The 24,431-nt window shown below is 44.4% G+C and overlaps 1 protein-coding gene across 1 annotated transcript; it reads right to left on the bottom strand.

The window, feature by feature from the left end:
* Positions 1 to 14,260: 14,260 nt before the first annotated feature.
* Positions 14,261 to 17,600, bottom strand: LOC134340431 (probable G-protein coupled receptor 139). The gene is made up of 2 exons (XM_063037658.1): positions 17,445 to 17,600; positions 14,261 to 15,168 (listed from the first exon to the last, which is right to left on the bottom strand). Exons 1-2 carry the CDS (start codon positions 17,518 to 17,520, stop codon positions 14,261 to 14,263), a joined length of 984 nt encoding a protein of 327 aa, XP_062893728.1. The 5' UTR covers positions 17,521 to 17,600.
* Between the last annotated feature and the right edge of the window lie 6,831 nt (positions 17,601 to 24,431).

Consider the following 24,431-nt stretch of genomic DNA (forward strand, 5'->3'; position numbering starts at 1 on the left):
GGGTCCTCGATAATGAAGGCTGCTTTCCTGCGACAGCGCTCTGTGTAGATGTGCTTAATGGTGGGGAGGGCTTTACGTGTGGTGGCCTAGGCTGTATCCACTACTTTTTGTAGAATTTTCCATTCAAGGCGATTGGACAGCTTCTGTACACTGTTATAAGGTTAATATGATCAGGAGGATCCTCGACTTCACAATCCACAGGCAGTCCCCATGTTACAACACGGATCCACTTTTGGGGACCATTTGTACACTGAATAGTTAGTAAACTGGGAATGGACAGCGTGGATGGTGTGTGGGTGAAGGTCACCCATTGTCTGCCTGCACTGCACTTTCTCTGTAACTGCTACACTTCATTCTGTTTTCTCTTAATGCTCCACCTCTGTATGAACCGTACGCAAAACAAAGTGTTTCCACAGTCTCTTGGTACATGTGACAGCAATAAACCAATAGCAATGCCTTGACAACCATGGGTAATTCTGGGGTCAAAGACGATCTTTGAACCCTTGGGAGAACTCCTCCAGCCTCCTGGGGAGGTGATACCTGGAGTCTGATCTGTGTAAATGATGAAGTGACCGGTGTGAATACAGTTGGGGATAGTCAGTAATTGCAATCATTTGTAAGTATGCACACCCTTTCTGTGAATAAGCTTTCTCCGATCTGCCTTTTAACCTCTCACCTCTGATCTTACACCCATATCGTCTTGTTTTTATCACCTACCTCTGTGGGAAAAGAACTATGTGCTTCACCCTGTCTATGCCCCTTGCAGTCATCTTATAGGTGTATAAGATGGTGAGAGGCATTGATCGTGTGGATAGTCAGAGGCTATTTCCCCAGGGATGAGATGGCTAGCAGGAGAGGGCACAGTTTTAAGGTGCTTGGAAGTAGGTAGAGAGGAGACGTCAGGAGTAAGTCTTTTACTCAGAGAGTGGAGTATGCATGGAATTGGCTGCCGGCAACGGTGGTGGAGACAGATACGATAGTGTCTTCTAAGAGACTTCTAGACAGGTACATGGAGCTCAGAGAAGTAGATGGCTATGGGTAACCCTAGATAATTTCTAAGGTAAGGACATGTTAGGCACAGCTTTGTGGGCCGAAGGGCCTGTATTGTGCTGTAGGTTTTCTATGTTTCTATCTACCTCGATCAGGCCCTACTGAATATGTAGGACCTGTACTACATATCTTGGAGGACCCGATTGAACATCAACCCTCTGACCAACACTGTAAATGTCTATTCTAAGGATCAGATACTGGAGATGAGAACTGACAGTCACCTTGCAATCTCCACTATTCTGGTGGGTCCATTTTAGTGTTAACAAAGACGAAATGGGCGCTGTCCATTCAGAGCCACCGGGTAATGACACGGTTTTATTCCTAGTTACCATTTGTACGCTGAAGAGTTGGTAAATGGGGAATGGACAGCATTGACGGTGTGTGGGGGAAGGCCACAGAAACAGCCAGCACCCCCGATTCGGTGAGTGAGCGAGTGTGTCTGGACAGTGCTCCTGGCTCTGCTCAGCTCCAGGGACGGGAGACAGAGCACACGGAAATGCCCCATTTCCATCCGGCAGATTATGCCTGCAGCCTCACAGTAACCGGCAAACCCCTATTGTCGGTCTCTGAACACTCGATCACATGTGGAGACTGCCCGAAATTCTGGTGTTTGTAACTCAGGGAGGTCCGGCACTTAGCAAGATCATTTAGTCTCTCTGCTAGAAACTGGCGAATTTCCGCCTCCACGAGGAATTCTGCAGATGCTGGAAATTCAAGCAACACACATCAAAGTTGCTGGTGAATGTCATGCCATCAGGTTGGAGGCTGCCCAGACGGAATATAAGGTGTTGTTCCTCCAACCTGAGTGTGACACACTCAGGTTGTAGGAACAACACCTTATATTCCGTCTGGGCAGCCTCCAACCTGATGGCATGAACATTGTCTTCTCTAACTTCCGCTAATGCCCCACCTCCCCCTCGTACCCCATCCGTTTTTTATTTATATACACATATTCTTTCTCTCTCTCTCCTTTTTCTCCCTCTGTCCCTCTGTCCCTTGTCCATCCTCTGGGTTTTCTCCTCTCCCCCTTTTCCTTCTCCCTGGGCCTCCTGTCCCATGATCCTCTCATATCCCTTTTGCCAACCACCTGTCCAGCTCTTGGCTCCATCCCTCCGCCTCCTGTCTTCTCCTATCATTTTGGATCTCCCCCTCCCCCTCCCACTTTCAAATCTCTTACTAGCTCTTCCTTCAGTTAGTCCAGCCCGAAACGTCGACTGTACCTCTTCCTAGAGATGCTGCCTGGCCTGCTGCATTCACCAGCAACTTTAATTTCCACCTCCAATCTGGTTTCACTGGCAGAGGCACCAACCTTATTTTGAAGATGGATCTGATGGTGTGTTAGTATTAACCAGTGTTTCAGACAATCCCTGAAAATAACTTCACCAATACCTGTCAGTGATATTCCTCAGTCCAAGGAATGTTTTCCCCAGCAACACACACAAAATGCTGGAGGAAATCCGCAAGGCAGGCAGTATCTATGGAAATGAATAAACAGTCAACATTTCAGGCCAAGATCCTTCTTCAGGACTGGAGACGAAGGGGCCAGAAGCCAGAATAAGAAGGTGGGGAGGGGGGATAGGTGGAAGAGGTAAAGGCCCGAAGAAGAAGGATTTTGATAGGAGAGAATAGAGCACAAAAGAAAGGGAAGAAGGAGGGGCACCAGAGGCAGGTGGTAGGCAGGTGAGGAGAAGACAAGGGGTGAGTGAGGAGTCAGAACGGGGAATGGAAAAAGAGGGAATGTTCTTCGGCCTGCCTCTTCCCACCAGGTTGGGTCGGATCGTGCCATAACTACTCAAGATGTTCCAATCTATATTTACTGCTTCATTGACACCTCAGTAATTCCAGCCACTTCAACATTTTCATCACAGCATGTTTTCAGATCGAGCTGTAGTGTTTTAAATTCAGCTGTTTCCGTTCACTCGGTTCCATACTTAGTCTCGCTCATTGGTGTCACTGCATACTGTCTCAATCTCAGAGTCACATCCCCTCCATTCACTTTCATCTGAAGATGAGAGGTGACTTGATAGAGGTGTACAGGATAATAAGAGGCACAGATCGACTGGGCAGGAGGAGACTTTTTCCCAAGGAGGAAATGGCTAATACCAGAGGGCATAATTTTAAGCTGATAGACGGAGAATGTACGGGAGATATCAGAGGTAAGTTCTTTATACAGAGAGTGATGGATGTTGTTCGAGGCTGGTACATTAGCGAAATTTAAGAGACTGTCAGATAGGCACATGGATGATAGAAGATGGAGGATTATGTGGGAGGGAAGGGTTAGGCTGATCTCAGAGTCGGTTAAAAAGTGAGGACAAGATGGTGGACTGAAAGCCTGTACTATGCCTAATGTTCCATGTATTTTTGTTAAATCAGCTGACTTGTCATCAAACACCGTGAATTCTTGGCTCAACATTATGATCCACATTTGCATCCTATAACAATATTAGATTAGATTATGAGAACACTCAGCCCTCTCTTATTGTCATTTAGAAATGCATACATGCATTAAGAAACGATACAATGTTTCTCCGGAGTGATATCACAGAAAACAGGACAGACCAAAGACTAACACTGACAAAACCACATAATTATAACATATAGTTACAGCAGTGCAAAGCAATACCATAATTTGATGAAGAACAGTCCATAGGCACAGTAAAAAAAAAAGTCTCAAAGTCCCCAGGTCGATCAACTCCCGAGTCCCCGATAGTGGCGGCAAAAGGGAGAAACTCGCTGCCATAAACCTCCAGGCACCGTCAACTTTCCGATACCTTGGAAGCAGCCGACCACAGCCGACACTGAGTCCATCCGTTCGAAAATTTCGAGCTTCCGAACAGCCTCTCCGATACAGCCTCCCGAGTGCCATCCTCTGCCGAGCGCCTTTGACCTCTCCCTGGCCGTTGAAACACGCAAAGCCGAGGATTTCGAGGCCTTCAGCTCCAGAGTTTCTGGTTACCACACAGTAGCAGCGGTAGCAAAGCAGACATTTCAGAAGTTTTCCAGATGTTCCACTATGCACTCACGTCTGTCTCCATCAAATCAGGAATTGTGCACGGTCCCCTACTTGACAGATAACAGATATTCATCACCGGAGAGGCCGCGCGCGCTGTCGTAACCATATAACCATATCATAGTTACAGCACGGAAACAGGCCATCTGGGCCCTTCTAGTCTGGGCCGAACGCATTACTCTCACCTAGTCCCACCGACCTGCACTCAGCCCATAACCCTCCATTCCTCTCCTGTCCATATACCTATCCAATTTTTCTTTAAATGACAATATCCAACCTGCCTCCACCACCTCTACCGGAAGTTCGTTCCACACAGCCACCGCTCTCTGAGTAAAGCAGTTCCCCCTCGTCTTACCCCTAAACTTTTGGCCCCTAACTCTCAACTCATGTCCTCTTGTGTGAATCTCGTCTACTCTCTACGTAAAAAGCCTATCCATGTCAACTCTATCTATCCCCCTCATAATTTTAAATACCTCTATCAAATCCCCCATCAACCTTCAACGCTCCAAAGACTAAAGACCTAACTTGTTCAATCTTTCTCTGTAACTTAGGAGCTGAAACCCAGGTAACATTCTAGTAAATCTTCTCTGTACTCTCTCTATCTTGTTGACATCTTTCCTACAATTCGGTGACCAGAACTGAACACAACACTCCCAATCTGGCTTTACCAATGCCTTGTACAATTTTAACATTACATCCCAACTCCTATACTCAGTGCTCTGAATTATAAAGGCCAGCATACCAAAAGCTTTCTTCACCACCCTATCCACATGAGATTCCACCTTCAGGGAAGGTTTTACTACTTTACCACTTTAACTTTACTATTTCAATATTAGTACCTAACGATTGAACCTTCCTAACTAACCTTTTGTGTAGAACCTTGTCAAAGGCCTTACTGACATGGGTAGGAAAAGGGATGAGGTCCTGAAAGGAGAATATAGGGAGCTAGGAAGGGAGTTGAGAAAAAGGGCCGCAAAGGTAGTAATCTCAGGATTACTGCCTGTGCCACGCGACAGTGAAAGTAGGAATGCAATGAGGTGGAGGATAAATGCGTGGCTGAGGGATTGGAGTAGGGGGCAGAGATTCAAGTTTTTGGATCATTGGGACCTCTTTTGACGCAGGTGTGACCTGTACAAAAAGGACAGGTTACACTTGAATCCCAGGGGGACCAATACCCTGGCGGGGAGATTTGCGCGGGCTACTGAGGTGACTTTAAACTAGAATGGTTGGGGGGTGGGAATCAAATTAAAGAGGCTAGGCGTGAGGAGGTTAGTTCACAACAGGGGGATGGGAACCAGTGCAGAGAGACAGAGGGGTGTAAAATGAGGGTAGAAGCAAAAAGTAGTAAGGTGAAAAGTAACAGTGGCAGGCCGACAAATCCAGGGCAAGCATCAAAAAGGGCCACTTTTCAACATAATTGTACAAGGGCTAAGAGAGTTGTAAAAGCGCGCCTGAAGGCTTTGTGTGTCAATGCAAGGAGCATTCGTAACAAGGTGGATGAATTAAGAGTGCAGATTGTTATTAATGAATATGATATAGTTGGGATCACAGAGACATGGCTCCAGGGTGACCAACGATGGGAGCTCAACATTGAGGGATATACAATATTCAGGAGGGATAGACATGAAAGAAAAGGAGGTGGGGTAGCATTGCTAGTTAGAGAGGAGATTAACACAATAGAAAGGAAGGACATTAGCCGGGAGGATGTGGAATCGTTATAGGTAGAGCTGCATAACACTAAGGGGCAGAAAGTTGTGTGGGAGTTGTGTACAGGCCACCTAACAGTAGTAGTGAGGTTGGGGATGGTATTAAACAGGAAATTAGAAATGTGTGCAATAAAGGAACAGCAGTTATAATGGGTGACTTCAATCTACATATAGATTGGGTGAACAAAATTGGTAAGGTGTTGAGGAAGAGGATTTCTTGGAATGTATGTGGGATGGTTTTTTGAACCAACATGTCGAGGAACCAACTGGAAAGCAGGCTATTCTAGACTGGGTATTGAGCAATGAGGAAGGGTTAATTAGCAATCTTGCCGTGAGAGGCCCCTTGGGTAAGAGTGGCCATAATATGGTGGAATTCTTCATTAAGATGGAGAGTGACATAGTTAATTCAGAAACAAAGGTTCTGAATTTAAAGAAGGGTAACTTTGAAGGTATGAGATGTGAATTAGCTAAGATAGACTGGCAAATGACACTTAAAGGGTTGACGGTGGATATGCAATGGCAAGCATTTAAAGATCACATGGATGAATTACAACAATTGTTCATCCCAGTTTGGCAAAAGAATAAATCAAGGAAGGTAGTGCACCCATGGCTGACAAGGGAAATTAGGGATAGTATCAATTCCAAAGAAGAAGCATACAAATTAACCAGAACATGTGGCTCACCTGAGGACTGGGAGAAATTCAGAGTCCAGCAGAGGAGGACAAAGGGCTTAATTAGGAAGGGGAAAAAAGATTATGAGAGAAAACTGGCAGGGAACATAAAAACTGACTGTAAAAACTTTTATAGATATGTGAAAAGAAAAAGATTGGTTAAGACAAATGTAGGTCCCCTACAGACAGAAACAGGTGAATTGATCATGGGGAACAAGGACATGGCAGCCCAATTGAATAACTACTTTGGTTCTGTCTTCACTAAGGAGGACATAAATAATCTTCCGGAAATAGTAGGGGACAGAGGGTCCAGTGAGATGGAGCAACTGAGGGAAATACATGTTAGTAGGGAAGTGGTGTTAGGTAGATTGAAAGGATTAAAGGCAGATAAATCCCCAGCATCCCAGAATGCTTAAGGAAGTAGCCCAAGAAATAGTGGATGCATTAGTGATAATTTTTCAAAACTCTTTAGATTCTGGACTAGTTCCTGAGGATCAGAGGGTGGCAAATATAACCCCACTTTTTAAAATAGGAGGGAGAGAGAAACCGGGGAATTATAGACCGGTTAGCCTAACATTGGTGGTGGGAAAAATGCTAGAGTCAGTTATCAAAGATGTGATAACAGCACATTTGGAAAGCGGTGAAATCATCGGACAAACTCAGCATGGATTTGCGAAAGGAAAATCATGTCTGACGAATCTCATAGAATTTTTTGAGGATGTAACTAGTAGAGTGGATAGGGGAGAACCAGTGGATGTGGTATATTTGGATTTTCAAAAGGCTTTTGACAAGGTCCCACACAGGAGGTTAGTGTGCAGACATAAAGCACACAGTATTGGGGGTAAGGTATTGGTGTGGATAGAGAATTGGTTGGCAGACAGGAAGCAAAGAGTGGGAATAAACAGGATCTTTTCAGAATGGCAGGCAGTGACTAGTGGGGTACCGCAAGGCTCAGTGCTGGGACCCCAGTTATTTACAATATATATTAATGACTTAGATGAGGGAATTAAATGAAGCATCTCCAAGTCTGTGGATGACACGAAGCTGGGTGGCAGTGTTAGCTGTGAGGAGGATGCTAAGAGGATGCAGGGTGACTTGGATAGGTTAGCTGAGTGGACAAATTCATGGCAGATGCAATTTAATGTGGATAAATGTGAAGTTATCCACTTTGGTGGCAAAAACAAGAAAACAGATTATTATCTGAATGGTGGCCAATTAGGAAAAGGGGAGGTGCAGCAAGACCTGGGTGTCATACACCAGTGATTGAAAGTGGGCATGCAGGTACAGCAGGCGGTGAAAAAGGCGAATGATATGCTGGCATTCATAGCAAGAGGATTCGAGTACAGGAGCAGGGAGGTACTGCTGCAGTTGCACAAGGCCTTGGTGAGACCACACCTGGAGTATTGTGTGAAGTTTTGGTCCCCTAATCTGAGGAAAGACATCCTTGCCACGGAGGGAGTACAAAGAAGGTTCACCAGATTGATTCCTGGGATGGCAGGACTTTCATATGATGAAAGACTGGATCAACTAGGCTTATATCGTTGGAATTTAGAAGATTGAGGGGGGATCTTATTGAAACGTATAAAATCCTAAAGGGATTGGACAGGCTAGATGCAGGAAGATTGTTCCCGATGTTGGGGAAGTCCAGAACGTGGGGTCACAGTTTGAGGATAAAGGGGAAGCCTTTTAGGACCGAGATTAGGAAAAACTTCTTCACACAGAGAGTGGTGAATCTGTGGAATTCTCTGCCACAGGAAACAGTTCAGGCCAGTTCATTGGCTATATTTAAGAGGGAGGAGAGGAAGGTGGGGTGACTGGGGCCAGGGGAGAGGTAGTAACCGGCTTGAGCTGGGTGGATCTTCAGTGATCCTGGTAGACGCAATCTATATGACACCTTGTTGTCAGCCATTTCCACTACAAACGGTCCCACCTAGCGCGGTGCTAAATTCCGGTTCTCGACTTTCAGGGGAGGATCCCCTGATGCCAACCAGGCCTCCTCTCCTGTCAGTCAACCAGGCATCCTCGCCAATCAGCCCGCCGGGAATGCTGTTTCAGGGCGCGCAGCACACAAGCCCTGGCTCGTCTCCAGGTGCGCTTGTCGCGCTGGATCAGCTGCTCAGCAGCAGGAACCCCTACGCCGATCTCCTGATCAGGGAAGAGCGGGGACTGGAATCCCTTCTGGCATTCAAAGGGAGACATACCTGTAGAGGACGACTGGAGGGTATTGTGGGCGATCTCTGCCCAAACCAGTTGGGAGCTTCAAGACGTGGGGTTGGAAGAAGCAAGACAGCGCACTAAAACGCGCAGCGTTGAGTAGCAGAATCCCAGCGAAAGGGAGGAATGGAGTTGAGACAGAATCGATCTATTATTGATGCTGATCAGACGTCTCCAGCAAAGGCTGATATACGTTATTGTGTGATTAGACGTATGACTGACAACCAACTTGAGATAATAAAATTTTTGAATCGTATTTAGAGGTCAGACCATCTTCGTTCCTCATGGAATTGGAGTGGTGCTGCCTAATCTAAAATCTGTGAGCGCCCCGTTGAATAGTTGTACACCAATATCGTCAATGTCTCATTGATGTAAACTTATGCAACGTCTGGTAATCCAGCGCTTCAATTATATTTTGGGAAAGAGAGATGATATAGTGTTTTAAGCGAACTAGGGCTTTACTCTTTGGAGAGAAGGAGGATGAGAGGAGACATGATAGAGGTGTACAAGATAATAAGAGGAATAGATAGAGTGGATAGCCAGCGCCTCTTCCCCAGGGCACCACTGCTCAATACAAGAGGACATGGCTTTAAGGTAAGGGGTGGGAAGTTCAAGGGGGATATTAGAGGAAGGTTTTTTACTCAGAGAGTGGTTGGTGCGTGGAATGCACTGCCTGAGTCAGTGGTGGAGGCAGATACACTAGCGAAGTTTAAGAGACTACTAGACAGGTATATGGAGGAATTTAAGGTGGGGGGTTATATGGAAGGCAGGGTTTGAGTGTCGGCACAACATTGTGGGCCGAAGGGCCTGTACTGTACTGTACTATTCTATGTTCTATGTTTATCGTGGACTTTGGAAGGGTAGAATGACATTCGATTCAGTTTTATGTTTGGAAGCACAGTTAAATAAAAAGTGTAAAAGCTGATATTGAAAAGGCCGATGGTACGCTATGGAAGGACCGACTTTTGCTGAGATTACGGAAATCAGGAATGAGAGAGAGATTGTGTCTCTTTTTCTGAGTTGTTTATTTGGACGTCCTGTGCAGGGAGGGTGGGCAAGTTTTATCTGTGTTTCAATGAGGTAGAGAATGGGACCGAACAAGGCAGCATTTGTAGACATCTAATATATATTATTTAATATCGCGATTCATGATATTTACTCTGAGACGGTGATGGGGTAGGTAAATCACGATATGCAGATGATGGAGCTTTATAGATGAGAGGTAGAAATTTCTATTTTACTGTATATAGGATGCAATTCGCAATTAATGAGGTCGAACAGGAGGCAAATACACTAGTGTATTTGAAAGTGTATGGTCAAACTCCTGAGATGTCAATGGTAAGAATTCCAGGCTTGTGCGAGGATAATATGCTCACATGGAAGCACCATCTCAGTAAACTAATTGATAACTAAGGAGCGTTAAATATTCTCAGGCGTATCTGTGGGTATTCTTGGGGTGCTGCACGAAAATCTTTGCTGACCGTTTATATTCGCTTCATTATATCTGTTCTTCATTGTGGCTGTCTGCCTCATGGATCAGCTTCATCTTCAACTTCAAAATATTTGGATGTGACACAAGCACAGGCTGCAGATAATTCTGCTCACACAATGTGACATTCTTAGGGTACTACACGAAAATAATTGTTGACCTGACCATTTTTATTTGTTTAATTAGATCTGTTCTTGATTATGGCTGTGTGGCTTATGGATCAGCTTCATCTTCAACTTTAAATTGGTTGGATGTTATACAAGCCGAAGCTTTAAGGCTGCGCTGTGGTGCAGTAAGTTCATCCCCTTTTCCGGCTTTACTGGTTGAAATGGGGCAATTACCCGTACAGTTTCGGATGTTGAATTCGATGCTAACTATAGGGGATTAATTTGAGGGGGCAAAGAAATGATCATTCTGTTAAAGTGTGCTGTAGGACTGTTGGTAACATCACACAAAGAGTGCTTTTAGTTTCGGGTGGCTGGGATATTATCACGCTTCTATGTGAATATGCAACATGTCCCACTGTCGTGTTTTTTAACGCCACCTTGTTTTTTCCAATGAATTTAGATGAGATTAGATTATGAGGACACTCAGTCCTCGTTTAATGTCATTTAGAAATGCATGTATTAAAAAATGATACAATATTCCTCAAGAATGATATCACAGAAACACAGGGCAAACCAAGACTAACACTGACAAAACCACATAATTATAACATATAGTTACAGCAGTGTAAAGCAATACCGTAATTTGATAAAGAGCAGACCATGGGCACGGTAAAAAAAAAGTCTCGAGGACCGATAGCCCCATCATCTCACGCAGACGGTAGAAGGGAGAAGCTCTTCCTGCCATGAACCTCCGAGCGCCGCAAACTTACCGATGCCGCACCATTGGAAGCACCCGACTGCAGCTGAGTCTGGGTCCGTCCGAAAACTTCAAGCCTCCGACCAGCCCTCCAACACCGAGCACCGAGCGCCATCCTCTGCTGAGCGCTTCGACTCCGCCCCGGCCGCCGAGCAACAAGCAAAGCCGAGGACTCTGGGCCTTCCCCTCTGGAGATTCTGGATCACACAGTAGCAGCGGCAGGGAAGTAGGCATTTCAGAATTTTCACGAGATGGTTTTAGCTTACACGATTTAATAAAGTCTAATGAATCTGTTATGCCTGAGAGTCTGTTGGTTTATCAGTATATTATGGAAAATTAGTACGATATGTTAGCCGTTTTTACAGGTGGGTCAAAAGATAATTCAACTGGGAATATTGGTGCAGCTGTTTTGGGCCGGAATTACAGGTAACGATAAAGACACAACTTATGAACAATCTATCAGTAAATACAGCAGATTTGGTTGCCATCATTTTAGGGTTAAAGTGGGGGGGGGGGAGAAATTTATTCATATAAAGTTGTACGCAATAGGTCAGATTTATTGTTGGAAACTAATCAAACATCATTTCATTTACAAAGTATCGGTTTGCATGACAACTACTTATGGGTCCCTGCAGATCGAGCTGTTGAAAGGAATGAGGGGTTGATCGTTCAACTACAAAAGCTGATAAAAGTTCCACTGCGGATAAAGACCTCCACTGAGCAAATCGGAAGCGAGGGATTTGGTAGGGTTCACAATTAGGGGCTTATAGCAAGACAGCTGGGATAATGGGCATAAGGGAAGAAATTCTTACAGAATACCGAAACTGTTGGTATTGTAGGCGAAGGGGTAAATCAAGAATGGTAAATTATATTGACGTGGCTGAGCACACGATGCTTAATTTTTCCTTATACCTTGTTGGAAAACATCATTTTGTGTCGTGTAGGTTTTGTCATTGTGAAGATGTTTAACACATACATTCAACTTTAGGTTGAAATAAATCAAACACAGTCTTCATTACAATCTTCGTGGGTTAATATTTTTCATCAAAAAACCTTATTAATTTATGCACTGACTTTAATTTAATTCACAGTATTGTATTTCATTACGTTTTGGTGTAATTTAGCCTTCATTTGAAGAAAAGAGTAGTAAGGGATTTATTTCCCAATTCTCTGTACAACACTCCAGTCCTTTTGATGGCGGGAATGCGCCTTAAAGTTGGAGAGTTAGCCGCCATTTATCCAAATCCCGCCCTATTCTTTCACGTCAGCCAATCATTCAAAGGGAAGACGGACACAGTTGCAATTGACATTGGATTAGTCCACCAGCATCATCTAGCCTCCTGCCGTCCTCTGGAAACTGTGAAGTTGGTGGATGTGAATGGGAATACATGGACATATCCATAGACCAATAGATGGGCTGTATTCCGGAGTGGTCCTTTGATTTACATCTGGTAGGGTCAATGAATCGCCGGGACGGTGATCTGCCAGGCAACCCCTGCCTCACACCCCTCCCCCCACCACACACACACACACACACACACACACACACACACACACACACACACACATACTACCCTCATGTCCTGGAGATGCCGATCGATGGGACAATCCTCCCGGGATAACAACTGGGAGATAAGGTGGAAAGCATTAAGTTAAATAAGTCGCGGGGACCAGATAAGATGTACCCCAGGCTACTGTGGGAGGCGAGGGAGGAGATTGCTCAGCTCTGGCGATGATATTTGAATCATCAATGGGGACGGGAGAGGTTCCGGAGGATTGGAGGGTTGCGGATGTTGTTCCTTCATTCAAGAAAGGGAGTAGAGGTAGCCCAGGAAATTATAGATCAGTGAGTCTTACTTCAGTAGTGGGTAAATTGATGGAGAAGATGCTGAGAGGCAGGATTTATGAAGATTTGGAGAGGTATAACATGATTAGGAATAGTCAGCATGGTTTTGTCAAGGGCAGATCGTGCCTTATGTGCCTCATTGTATTTTTGAGGATGTGACTAAACACATTGATGAAGAAAGAGGAGTAGATGTAGTGCATATGGGTTTCAGCGAGGCATTTGATAAGGTAACCCATGCCAGGCTTATTGAGAAAGTAAGGAGGCATGGGATCCAAGGGGACATCGCTTTGCGGATCCAGAACTGGCTTGCCCACAGAAGGCAAAGAGAGGTTGTAGACGGGTCATATTCTTCATGGAGGTCGGGGACCAGTGGTGTGCCTCAGGGATCTGTTCTGGGACCCTTACTCTTCGTGATTTTTATAAATGACCTAGATGAGGAAGTGGAGGGATGGGTTAGTAAGTTTGCTGATGACACAAAGGTTGGAGGCGTTGTGGATAATGTGGAGGGCTTTCAGAGGTTACAGTGGGACATTGATAGGATGCAAAACTGGGCTGAGAAGTGGCAGATGGAGTTCAACACAAATAAGTGTGAAGTGGTTCATGTTGGTAGGTCAAATATGATGGCAGAATATACTATTAATGGTAAGACAATTGGCAGTGTGGAGTATCAAAGGGATCTTGGGGTCCGAGTCCATAGGACACTCAAAGCAGCTGCTCAGGTTGACTCCGTGGTTAAGAAGGCATACGGTGCATTGGCCTTCATCAACAGTCAATTTAATTTAGGAGCCGAGAGGTAATGTTACAGATCTATAGGACCCTGGGCATCCCACTTGGAGTACTACACTCAGTTCTGCTTGCCTTACTAGAGAAAGGATGTGGAAGCCATAGAAAGGGTGCAGAGGAGATTTACAAGGATGTTGCCTAGATTGGGGAGCATGCCTTATGAAAATAGGTTGAGTGAACTCGGCCTTTTCTCCTTGGAGCGACGGAGGATGAGAGGTGACCTGACAGAGGTGTATAAGTTGATGAGAGGCATTGATCGTGTGGATAGTCAGAGGCTTTTCCCCAGGGCTGAGATGGTTACCACAAGAGGACACAGGTTTAAGGTTCTGGAGAGTAGGTACAGAGGAGATGTCAGGGGTAAATTTTTTACACAGAGAGTGGTGAGTGCGTGGAAAGGGCTGCCGGCAACGGTGGTGGAGGCGGATACGATTGGGTCTTTTAAGAGACTTTTGGATAGGTACACGGAGCTTAGAAAAATAGAGGGTGAGCACAGTAATTTCTAAAGTAGGAACATGTTCGGCACAACTTTGTGGGCTGAAGGGCCTGTATGGTGATGTATGTTCTCTGTGTTTCTATGTGAAGAACTGAAGACCGGACTAGAGACACACTTCCATCTCTGGCTTGTGCTCAGTACACGGTTTTTTTAATGTACTGAAGTAACGAGGTGACTAGATATTTCACCGCGCTGATCATTTGCTCCCTGAATTTCGACTGAGTCACCGAGTAAATAAATGTGTTCGTGCAGCAGCTGAAATCCCTCAGTAAAACCCCGATATAGTGAAATATCCATTCAGAATCATTGAAATCGAATCCTTTTCCTGAGACCTGATAATATATGAACTTTACAACCAGTGTTAACCACAGGAGGATGAAGTTGCCGGAGAGGGTGAAGAGTAAAACCACAGACCTCCTCCTGCTCTCCATCTCCGGGTCACTGCGGATCTCCCCCTTGCTCTGACCCTTCAGCCCCTTGCGGGCCCGACTGGAGACTAAAATGTGTCTGACTGTCAGAGCGTTGAGCAGCAGGATCCCAGCGAAAGGCAGGAACGGTGATAAAACCGAGTCGAGCCAGTCATAGGCTACCCACCCGGGGTCAGTGAAAACATTGTCCATGAGATCACAGAACCACGGTACACTGTCGATGATCTCCTTGGGCTCCCATGTGAAATATCGGGGAATATTTTTCATGCAGAACAGTATGCCGGTTATTGTTAGAAACACAGTCGCGGTTTTCCCGGTGCAGTATTTTATTTTCAGCTTCTGGCAGCAAATGGCGACAAACCGATCAAAGGTGAAAGTAACGGTGAACCAGACAGAACAGTCTGTGGCTGTGTATCTCACTGTATCAATAACACTGCACACTGGGGTGATGCTCAGAAAACTCCACGGGAAGTAATACAAATTGATTTGATTCAAAATTACCTGGGTGACAACGGTCAGTAGATCCGCCGCTGCCATGGCCACCAGGTAGCGAGTGGTGCAGGTAGAGAGGCCGCACTTCCCCCGGGACAGGATCGCAATCGCTACTAAATTCACTAGAGGGAGAGAGAGAGAGAGAGAGAGAGAGAGAGAGAGGAGAGATGAAGACATGTACTGGGCATGGCTGAAATGACTGGACATACAATCCGAAAATTAACGCGGGCTCGTGTTTCAGCCGAAGATCAGGAGTGCTCGAGTGTGAACGGCTGCTAATCTAACATCAGACAGGAGCCACAGTGCCCCTGACCTGCCGGCTTCAGTGTGGAGATAACACGATGTGTGGGAAATCATCAGCGATAAAAACGAGCTGCACGAACAACAACGATCGGAGCTCTACCCGATTCCCGTCGCTGATGGGGCCGGTTTGACTGATTTAACCGTGACTGACCAGGCCTCTGGAAACTCAGCACCTGATGTGGCCGAGAAGGGATACAGAGGGGAGAAACACACACAAAGCCCTGGAAGAACTCAGCAGGTCAGGCAGCATCCATGGAATTGAACAAACTCACGTTCTGGGCGAGATCCTTCTTCAGGACGAAGGTACCCCAATTTGGGACGAGTCTCAAACAGACAGCAGGGATAACTTAGTTACCAGAGACCGGGTGGTTCCGTGAACGGATTAATTCTACAGCGCAGTTCGGCAGATCAGTGGACACTGGTTCAGTTGATGAAACCCAATTAATGACTAACAAGTAGTGGGATCCGACTGTGACAGACTACAGGGAACCGTGACACAGAACTAGGGGTTCAATCCGCTCAATAACTCAGAAACAGTGAACTTCCCAACGTAAACCCTTCTCAGTGAACTTTATAAAGTATACCCTTCCCAGGGTTTTAAATTCCCATTCATTGCCTCCTAGTCAGCCCTTCCCGGAAAGCTGCCTGTCTCCAGCACTGGTACAAATCTGAACAAAGTATCATTAAAGACAAGAACAACGTTCGATTTGATCCCGTCAGTTCGAGGAGAGACAGAGGATTCGTTTCGTTTGCCATTAATTCTGAAAAATCAGAATGTCAAATAATAACGATGTACAATTTTAAATTGAATTAGAGAATGACTGGCACAAATCGAAGAAGAGTTAACCAGCTTCAAAATTCGCAACCAATCCTCTGTTATCAAGGTCATATTAAGCTCTCTTTCCAATCTTACTTGATCTTAAGTAAAGGATAATTGTCCTGTTGTCCTGTAAATCATAAATGTTCCAAATAAAGGCTTTCACTAAAAGGTTCATTTTTAAAATAATGTCTAGCAGGTCAGAATCTTGTATATATGGAAAATTACTTAAATATTCTTGTAAAAAATGTCTGACCTGAAGATATTGCAAAAAATGTGAATATGAGAATATGTCTAAAAATTTTTCCTAATGTAAATAGTCAGTGTGATAGATGCAAAACTGAGATAGCTGCATTGACACATATGTTTTGGTCGTGTTCTGTACTGGAACAATTTTGGAAATCTATTTTTTCTATAATCTCTAAAACTTTAAGAATCAATTTACAACCTAATAAATTGACAGTTTTGTTTGGTGTAATTCCTCAACATATTCACGGTATTTCTATTTCTGACCAATATGTAATTGCATTTGTCACATTATTGGCTAGAAGGGCTATTTTACTAAAATGGAAAGATGCCTCTGCTCCCATTTTGATACAATGGTTCTCTCAGGTGATGTTATGTCTTAGTTTGGAAAAAATTAGAAGTCGAACTTTTGATCCTAGAGGTGATGTTATGTCTTAGTTTGGAAAAAATCTGAAGTCGAACTTTTGATCCTAGATTTGACTTCGAGAAAAGGTGGGGTTCTTTTGCCCGTTATTATCATTTGACTTGAGTTAATAAAGATGGTCCTTTTCTGATGCTTGGTTATATGGGTTTGGTTGGCGGTTTGATGTCTTTTTTTTATGGAAGATTGTATGGCGTATAGCTCCGGGGTTGTGCTCCAAATGGGGTTTTTCCCCTTTTTTTTGTTATGAGGGTTTTTCTCTGTTTTAGTTAGTAGGGGTTCTTTTTTCCATAAAAAAAGCTTTAATACTTTGTTTTTGATTATTATTGAAATACTGTTTAGCCTGGTTGATAGGTTAACTTTTACTCTACGTATGGATATGTTATCTTGATTATTTTGATGTATTTTTCTCTGTAGTTGATTTTCAATAATAATTAATAAAAAGATTTAAAATGAAAAAGAAAAATCAGAATGTTGAATTGACCGGGTCGATATCTCTGTCGGATATTTGTGCAATGATCATTAAGTTGAAAGCTTGTAAAATGACCATAAACAGGATCAGACCGGTTAACACACAGAAGTACTAAACATCAATTGCTCTACTCACTCACCAGGAACTCCAACGACGGCAATGAACACGTACAATATTCTGTGCACACTCAGATACCTATCCAACAATGCAGCCATTTTCTCTGTCCGGTGATTTGTCTCCCAGTGCTACAGGCGACCTCTGGGACAGAAATGTTGAGGCAACACATACCTGGGGTTTTAATACCTTTTAGCGACTCCACAGGGACAGATTTCAACAGATTTAAAAATAAAAATTTTCCAGTTATTTATAAACCGATTACGTCAGACAAGTGCAATTCCCTGGGTGATCGATTGTATTGTTGTGCTTATACATGTATGTGTGTTTGTGCTTGTGTCTGTGTATGTGTTTTTCTGTCAGTGTTTGTCATTCTATCTGTCTATGTGTGTTACTGTGTGTATACGTGTGTGTGTGTATGTGTGTGTGTGTGTGTGTGTGGGCGTGTGTGGGTGGGCGGGGGGGTTTGCACTCGTGGGGTAGGAATAGACCCATTGTCTCTGCCTGCTTCTGCCCGACTGAACTCGTGTCTGTATACCCCGAATTCATTTTGTCCCCCTTGGTTCAGTCCCGTCCCATTTAACTCCACGAACTGCACATGCTCCCGAACTCTTCAGCAACTTTAATAATCCCTGGTCCTGATTGCCATGGATTATTTTGACCATGGATATCCAGTAACTATACACCTCTGTCCCAAGAAGGTCTTAAGCACTCCGCTTCTTTCTCGACAACACATCCAACCAGTTCAGCTTCAACGATACTTTATTTGGAATCAGAGAGCACCATAACAAAGAAGCAGAACCTTTTGCCATTTCGTCCGCATCGAATTGTTATTCTGCCGAGTCCCATAACCGTACCTGGAGCATAGTCCTCAATTCACCTCCCGTCTATGTACTTACCCAAACCTCTCTTCAATGTAATCAAACCCACATCCACCACTGCTACTGGCAGTTTTTCCCCATGCCCGCACCCCACTCTGAGTGAAGAAATTCCCATTCAGGTTCCCCTTAAATATTTCACCTTTCACCCTTACACTGTGACTTCCAGTGACAGTCTCACCAACCTCAGTGGAAAAATCCTGCCTGCATTTACTCTACCAATAACACTCATATTTTTGTATACCTCTGTGGAATCCTCCATCATTTTCCTACCTTCCGGGGAATAAAGTCCTAACCTTTTCAACCTTTCCCTGCAACTTATGTCCTCAAGTCCCAGCAAACGTATTGTCAATTTTCTCTGCACTCTTTCAACTTTATTGATATTTTTTTCAGCAGGGAGGTAACGCAAATTGCACAGATTACTCCAAATGAACCCTCAACAACAACTTATACAACTTCAACATAGCACCCAGTCTCCTGATTTATGGTACTCTCTCCTGGTACTTTGATTTATGAAGGCCAATGTGACAAAAGTTTTCTACACGACACCACTTTCAAGTAATTGTGAATCTGTGTTCCCAGATCCCTCTGTTCTGCAACACTCCTCGGAGCCCTATTGGTCGCCGTGTCTTCATGCACCCCCAAATACATGCGCATCAAACCTCTGGCACACCCCACATGGAAATTAGATTGTCCTAGATTATCATTATATCATTTCAAACAGTTCACAAATTGGCTGCCTCCACCTTAAAAAATTGCAAGAACGAAGATAAACGTGCATTAATTAATAAAGTACCTGTAATTAAAACAACCTTGAAATTCCTCATACTTCCAAATCCACAGACACTCCAAATCCGTGAAAAGCTCGAAATTCGTGTGCGTCCGCAAATCTACTCTCAATTTACTGACAACCCGACATGAAAATTGGATTATACCAGAGGAAGAAACATTTCAAACATTTCACAAAATGGCTGCCTCCACTTTGAAAATAGCAAGAACAACGTGCATTTATTATTAAAGAATCCAGAAATGAATCGACCTCGATATTCGAAGCACCTCCAAATCCGCAGGCACCGCCAAATATGATTGCACCTGCACTCCGAAGACATCCACAAATCTATACACATTCCTAAATCCATGTGCACCCCCATACCTGCTGACAAGCCCACGTGCAGATTACACTATCAGAAATAAAAAACCATTTTCAAACAGTTCAAAAAATAGCTTTGTCCAATTAAAATGCAGAAACATAGAGACATAGAAAACCCACAGCATAATATAGGCCCTTCGGCCCACATTGCTGTGCCGAACATGTCCTTACCTGAGAAATTACCTAGGGTTACCCATAGCCCTCAACTTTTCTAAGCTCCATGTACCTATCCAGGAGTCTCTTAAAAGACCCTATCGTTCCTGCCTCCACCACCATCACCAGCAGCCCATTCCACACACTCACCACTCTGCGTAAAAAACATACCCCTGACATCTCCTCTATACCTACTTCCAAGTACCTTAAAACTGTGCCCTCTCGTGTTAGCCACTTCAGCCCTGGGAAAAAGCCTCTGACTATCAGTTAGCAAGAACAACGTTCAAAATTCAAAGACGCCCCAAAATCAGACTGCATACTCAATTCCACCAACACACTATCTGCAACGCAAATCCCTATACATCGCTAAATCCATGTGCATCCCAGAAACTGTGTGCACCCCCAAATATGCCATGAAACCCCCAGATCAGTTTTCACCCTCAAATTCACACACACACATCCCTCAGTCCGTGTGCCCTCCCAAATCTTGCGCTGTCCCCGAATCTGTATGCAGCCCCAAATCGACCATGTTTGCTCACACACTACTAAACCTGCTCACATCCCCAAATCCACACGCAACATTAAAACCGTTTGCTACCCGAATTCCGAGTGTATGGCCATATTCGCCAACGCTCCCCTGAAGCTATAAACATCTCCAAATCTATGTGCACCCCCAAATCTGTGCGCACTCCTACTTTCATATTAGAAACCCCAGAGCAAAAATAATTTCAAACATTTACAAAATAGCTGCCAGATAACCCTTAAATGATAGCAAAAATAAAGTTCAATGTTCAAAGTGTAGTTATTACTAAATTATGCATAAATAAAACAACCTTGCAATTCATCACTCCCCAAATCCACCAATACCCCTAAATCTACCAACATTCCTAAATTTGTGCTCAATTTCAAATTCACGTGTACTCCCCCAAAGCCGTCAACCTCCCCTAAATAACTGTACATCACCAAATCCACTGACATCCACAAATAATGGTGCACCCAAGAGGCAACCGACACCCTCAAATCGGCATTAACCCACATATCCGTTGACATACCTCTGAATCTCTATAATCCCCAATTCAGTGCGCGACAAGTCTGTGAACCACCAAATCAGTGAGCACCCCAAGCCTGCTGACACCCCATGCACGTTAGATGATCCCAGAGCGAAAATGATTTCAATCAGTTCACAAAGTAGCTGCCTCCACCTTAAACAAGCAAGAACAGATTTCAAATTTCAGAGTGTACTTATTACTAAAGTATCTTTAAATGAATCACTCTCGAGATTAGTCACATCTCCAAATCTGTGAGAACCCCAACATATGTGCACAACTCAAATCCAGATACTTCCCAAAATCTGTGTGCAGCCCAAATCAGCGGAGCCTCCAACTCTGTGTGTAACCCCAAATCCGCATGTCCAACCTGTGCATCCCCAAATCCGCTAAAACCCCCATGTTCGCTGACACGCCACTAAATGTTCCCATATCCCTAAACCCTTACACATCACTAAATCCGTGTGCATCCTAATATGAGAGTGCACACACACATTCGCCAATGTTACCCTAAACTTGCGCACACTCCCAAATTCGTGTGCACCCCAAATCCTTTCGATCAGTTCACAAAAAATCTGCCTCCACATTAAATGCAGAGCAAGAAAATGTTTCAAATTTCAAAGTGCAATATTGAAGTATCTAGAAATGAAATAACCTGAAGATAAGTCACCCCCAAAATCCACCAACAACCACAAATCCGTGCGCACCCCCACACCCGCTGACACCCCCACATCCACGTTAGATTATCCAAGAGCAAAGATAATTTCGAATAGTTCATAAAATGGCTGCCTCCACCTTAAAAATAACAAGAATGGAGTTCGAAGTTCACAGACACTCTGAAATCCAACTACCCCCCCAAACCCGTGTGCACACCCAAATCTCCAAATCTGTGCGCAACCCCAAAACCGTGGGCACATCCAAATCATTGTGCATCTCCAAATCCACTTGCACACCTAAAAAAGTGTGCCCCACCAAAGCAAGCGACATCCATCCCCAAATCCGTGCACACCCACGCCTTTGCTGACACATCTCTAAATTGCGCACATCCCCAAATCCATGTGCACTCCAAAAGACGAGTGCACCACCAAATTCACTGACAATCCAGAATCCTTGTGCAGCCCCAAATCTGCCGACAGACTCAAATCTAGGCGCAAACCCAAATCCGGATGCACCCCTGAATCCACAGATACCTCATGTTCAACCGACACACTCCGACAACTGGGTAGATCCCAATTCCCTGTGCACTCCCATATTCTCCAACAAACTCCTACTTCCGCGTACATCTCCAAATCCGTGTGCAGCCCAAATCCACAGTCACCCTAAATCCGTGTACACTGACAAACCACAAGTCCAAGTGCATCGCCAAGTCAGTGATTGCTCCCAAGTCTGCTGACATTCCCAAATCTCCGCACATCCCCAGTTCCATGCGCACCCCCACATGCACATTAGATTATCCCGAGTAAAGATCATATCAGTCACAAAATGGCTGCCTCCAATGATGTTTCAAAATAGCAGGAATAAAGTTCAAATTTCAAAGTGTATTCAATATTATTTATGAATGAAATAGCCTTGAAATTCATCACCCCCCAAATCCAACAACATCCCTAAATCTACCGACGCTCCCACATCCGTGTGCACTCCAAAATCTACCCACACAGCAAAACTAATTCCACCAACACGTATAAATACATGCAAACACACAAACCTGCATGCAACCCGCAAGCTATCGTGCGCCTGCAAATTCATGTGCACCCACACATCCACTGACATCTGCAATAATGGCGCACCCTAAAGCAAGCAACACACCTCCGTATCTGTGCAATCCCCATTTCAGTGCGCACCGTCTGGGTTAACCCCCAAATCAGTGCGCACCCTAATCCAGCTGACACCCCAATATGCGCATTAGATTATCCCAGAGCAAGACTCTCCAAAACCATGTGCACTCACGTATGGATTCACCGACAAATTGCTAAATCTGAGCACATCCCCAATTTTGTGTGCAGCCCCAGAACTGTGTGCACCCCAAATCCGTGAACACCTCCAAAGGACATCTCCAGCCCACATGCACATGAGACACCCCGAAATCTAAGTGCATCCCCAAGTCCGCGTGCACCCCAAATTTGTAATGCAACCCCCAAATCCGTATGCACTCCCAAAGCTGTGTGCACCCCAAATCTTTATTCAAACTTCGAATGTGCATCTATAAATGAAGCAACCTTGAGATTCAACACATCTCCGGATTCACCGGACACACCGAAATCTGTGTGTATTCCCAAATCTGCCGACGCACTAAAATCCGTGCACATCCCACATCCCTGTTCACCCTCATATTCACCGACAAACTCCTAAATCTGCGCACATCCCCAATTCTCTGTGAACCCCCAAATCCTTAGAGAGAATCCGTGTGTGCCACATATACGCCGACATACCCTTATATCTGTGCAAGGCCAAATCAGTGATCTCTCCCAAGTCCACTGACACCCCCAAATCTACGCACATCCTCAAATCTGTGTGAGCCCCCAGTCTATGCAAGAATAATTTCAAACAGCTCGCAAAACAGCTACAAACACGAGAAAATCTGCAGATGCTGGAAATTCAAGCAAGACACACAAAATGCTTGTGGAAAACAGCAGGCAAACAGCTGCCTTCTTCCTTAAAAAAAATGTTCAAAAGTTGAAAGTTCAAAGTTTGAAGTGCTTTTATTATTAAAGTATGTATAAACAATCTTGAGATTCAATATACCTCCAGTTCTGCCGACACACCGAAATCTCTGCATCCCCAATCCCACCAACGCTCCGGAATCCGTGCACTGCCCCAAATCGGTGTGCACCCCCAATCCGCATGCACACTACTAATCAGTGAGCACCCTGAAATCACCGACATATCCAATCCGTACACACCCCCGAATGCATGTTTACCCCCAAAACCGTGTGCACCTCAAAATCTGCATGTGGCCTCCAAACCAGTGTGTGCCCCAAATCAACCAACACCCAAATCCATGTGCTCCCCTAAATCCAGGTGTAGCCCCAAATATGTCCGTACCCTAAAACCACGGAAACACTCGCATGCACATCAGATTATCCCAGAGCAAGAATAATTTCAAACAGTTCACAAAACAGTCGGAGAACAAACTGTGAAGTCAGTGGATATTTGTCAGTAGCGCAGTTCTCTTATTCAATCTACTTTACTGATGGATAAAATTAAGTTTGTGATGTTTATAAGATGTTCATGTGGTGAATTGTACTGCTCAGTCATCTAGTCGTACTTAAGGAAATTAAAATTATTGTGGAAGCTGCAATAATTGGTTTAACTGGTAAATGAAACTTTAAGTAAAGTTCTGATGGGTGAGCTATCTGTATCCCAGTCTACTTGTGAAGGAACATAATAGGATTAAAATATTGCAGTGGTATAAGAAAAACCTGATTTCTAATGGTCAAGACATGAAGAAGTTTATTTGTCAAATCCTCGCGATTATATATATATTCTGGAAACCTGGTTGCTCGCACATTTACGTTTTTTTTCTGTGCTGAATTATATTGCTATTTGGCGTGAGAGGCACTTGTAGGGTGAAAACTTGATTCAACAGTTTGTCATGGTCCGGTCCATGATATCCACATTCTGGTTCATGGTCCAGTCCATCGATCCCTGCTCCGGTTTTTCCTGTTTTCTCCCTTGTTCTGTTTTGTGCCTTAATTGAGGCACCTGATTCTCATTTCAGGCTGGCACATAAATGCCTCTGTAAATCAAGGATTTGCGGCTGGGTTGTTCTGTCATAAGGAGGCATT

This window comes from Mobula hypostoma, chromosome X1 (genome assembly GCF_963921235.1).
Source record: "Mobula hypostoma chromosome X1, sMobHyp1.1, whole genome shotgun sequence".
NCBI classification, from domain to species: domain Eukaryota; kingdom Metazoa; phylum Chordata; class Chondrichthyes; order Myliobatiformes; family Myliobatidae; genus Mobula; species Mobula hypostoma.

Bases quoted from the DNA above. Each gene is read 5' to 3' on its own strand.
- LOC134340431 (XM_063037658.1), bottom strand. From the start codon at position 17,520: ATGGCTGCATTGTTGGATAGGTATCTGAGTGTGCACAGAATATTGTAC. The intron at 15,169-17,444 runs GTGAGTGAGTAG...CTCTCCCTCTAG, and splicing joins TGCCGTCGTTGGAGTTCCTG to TGAATTTAGTAGCGATTGCG.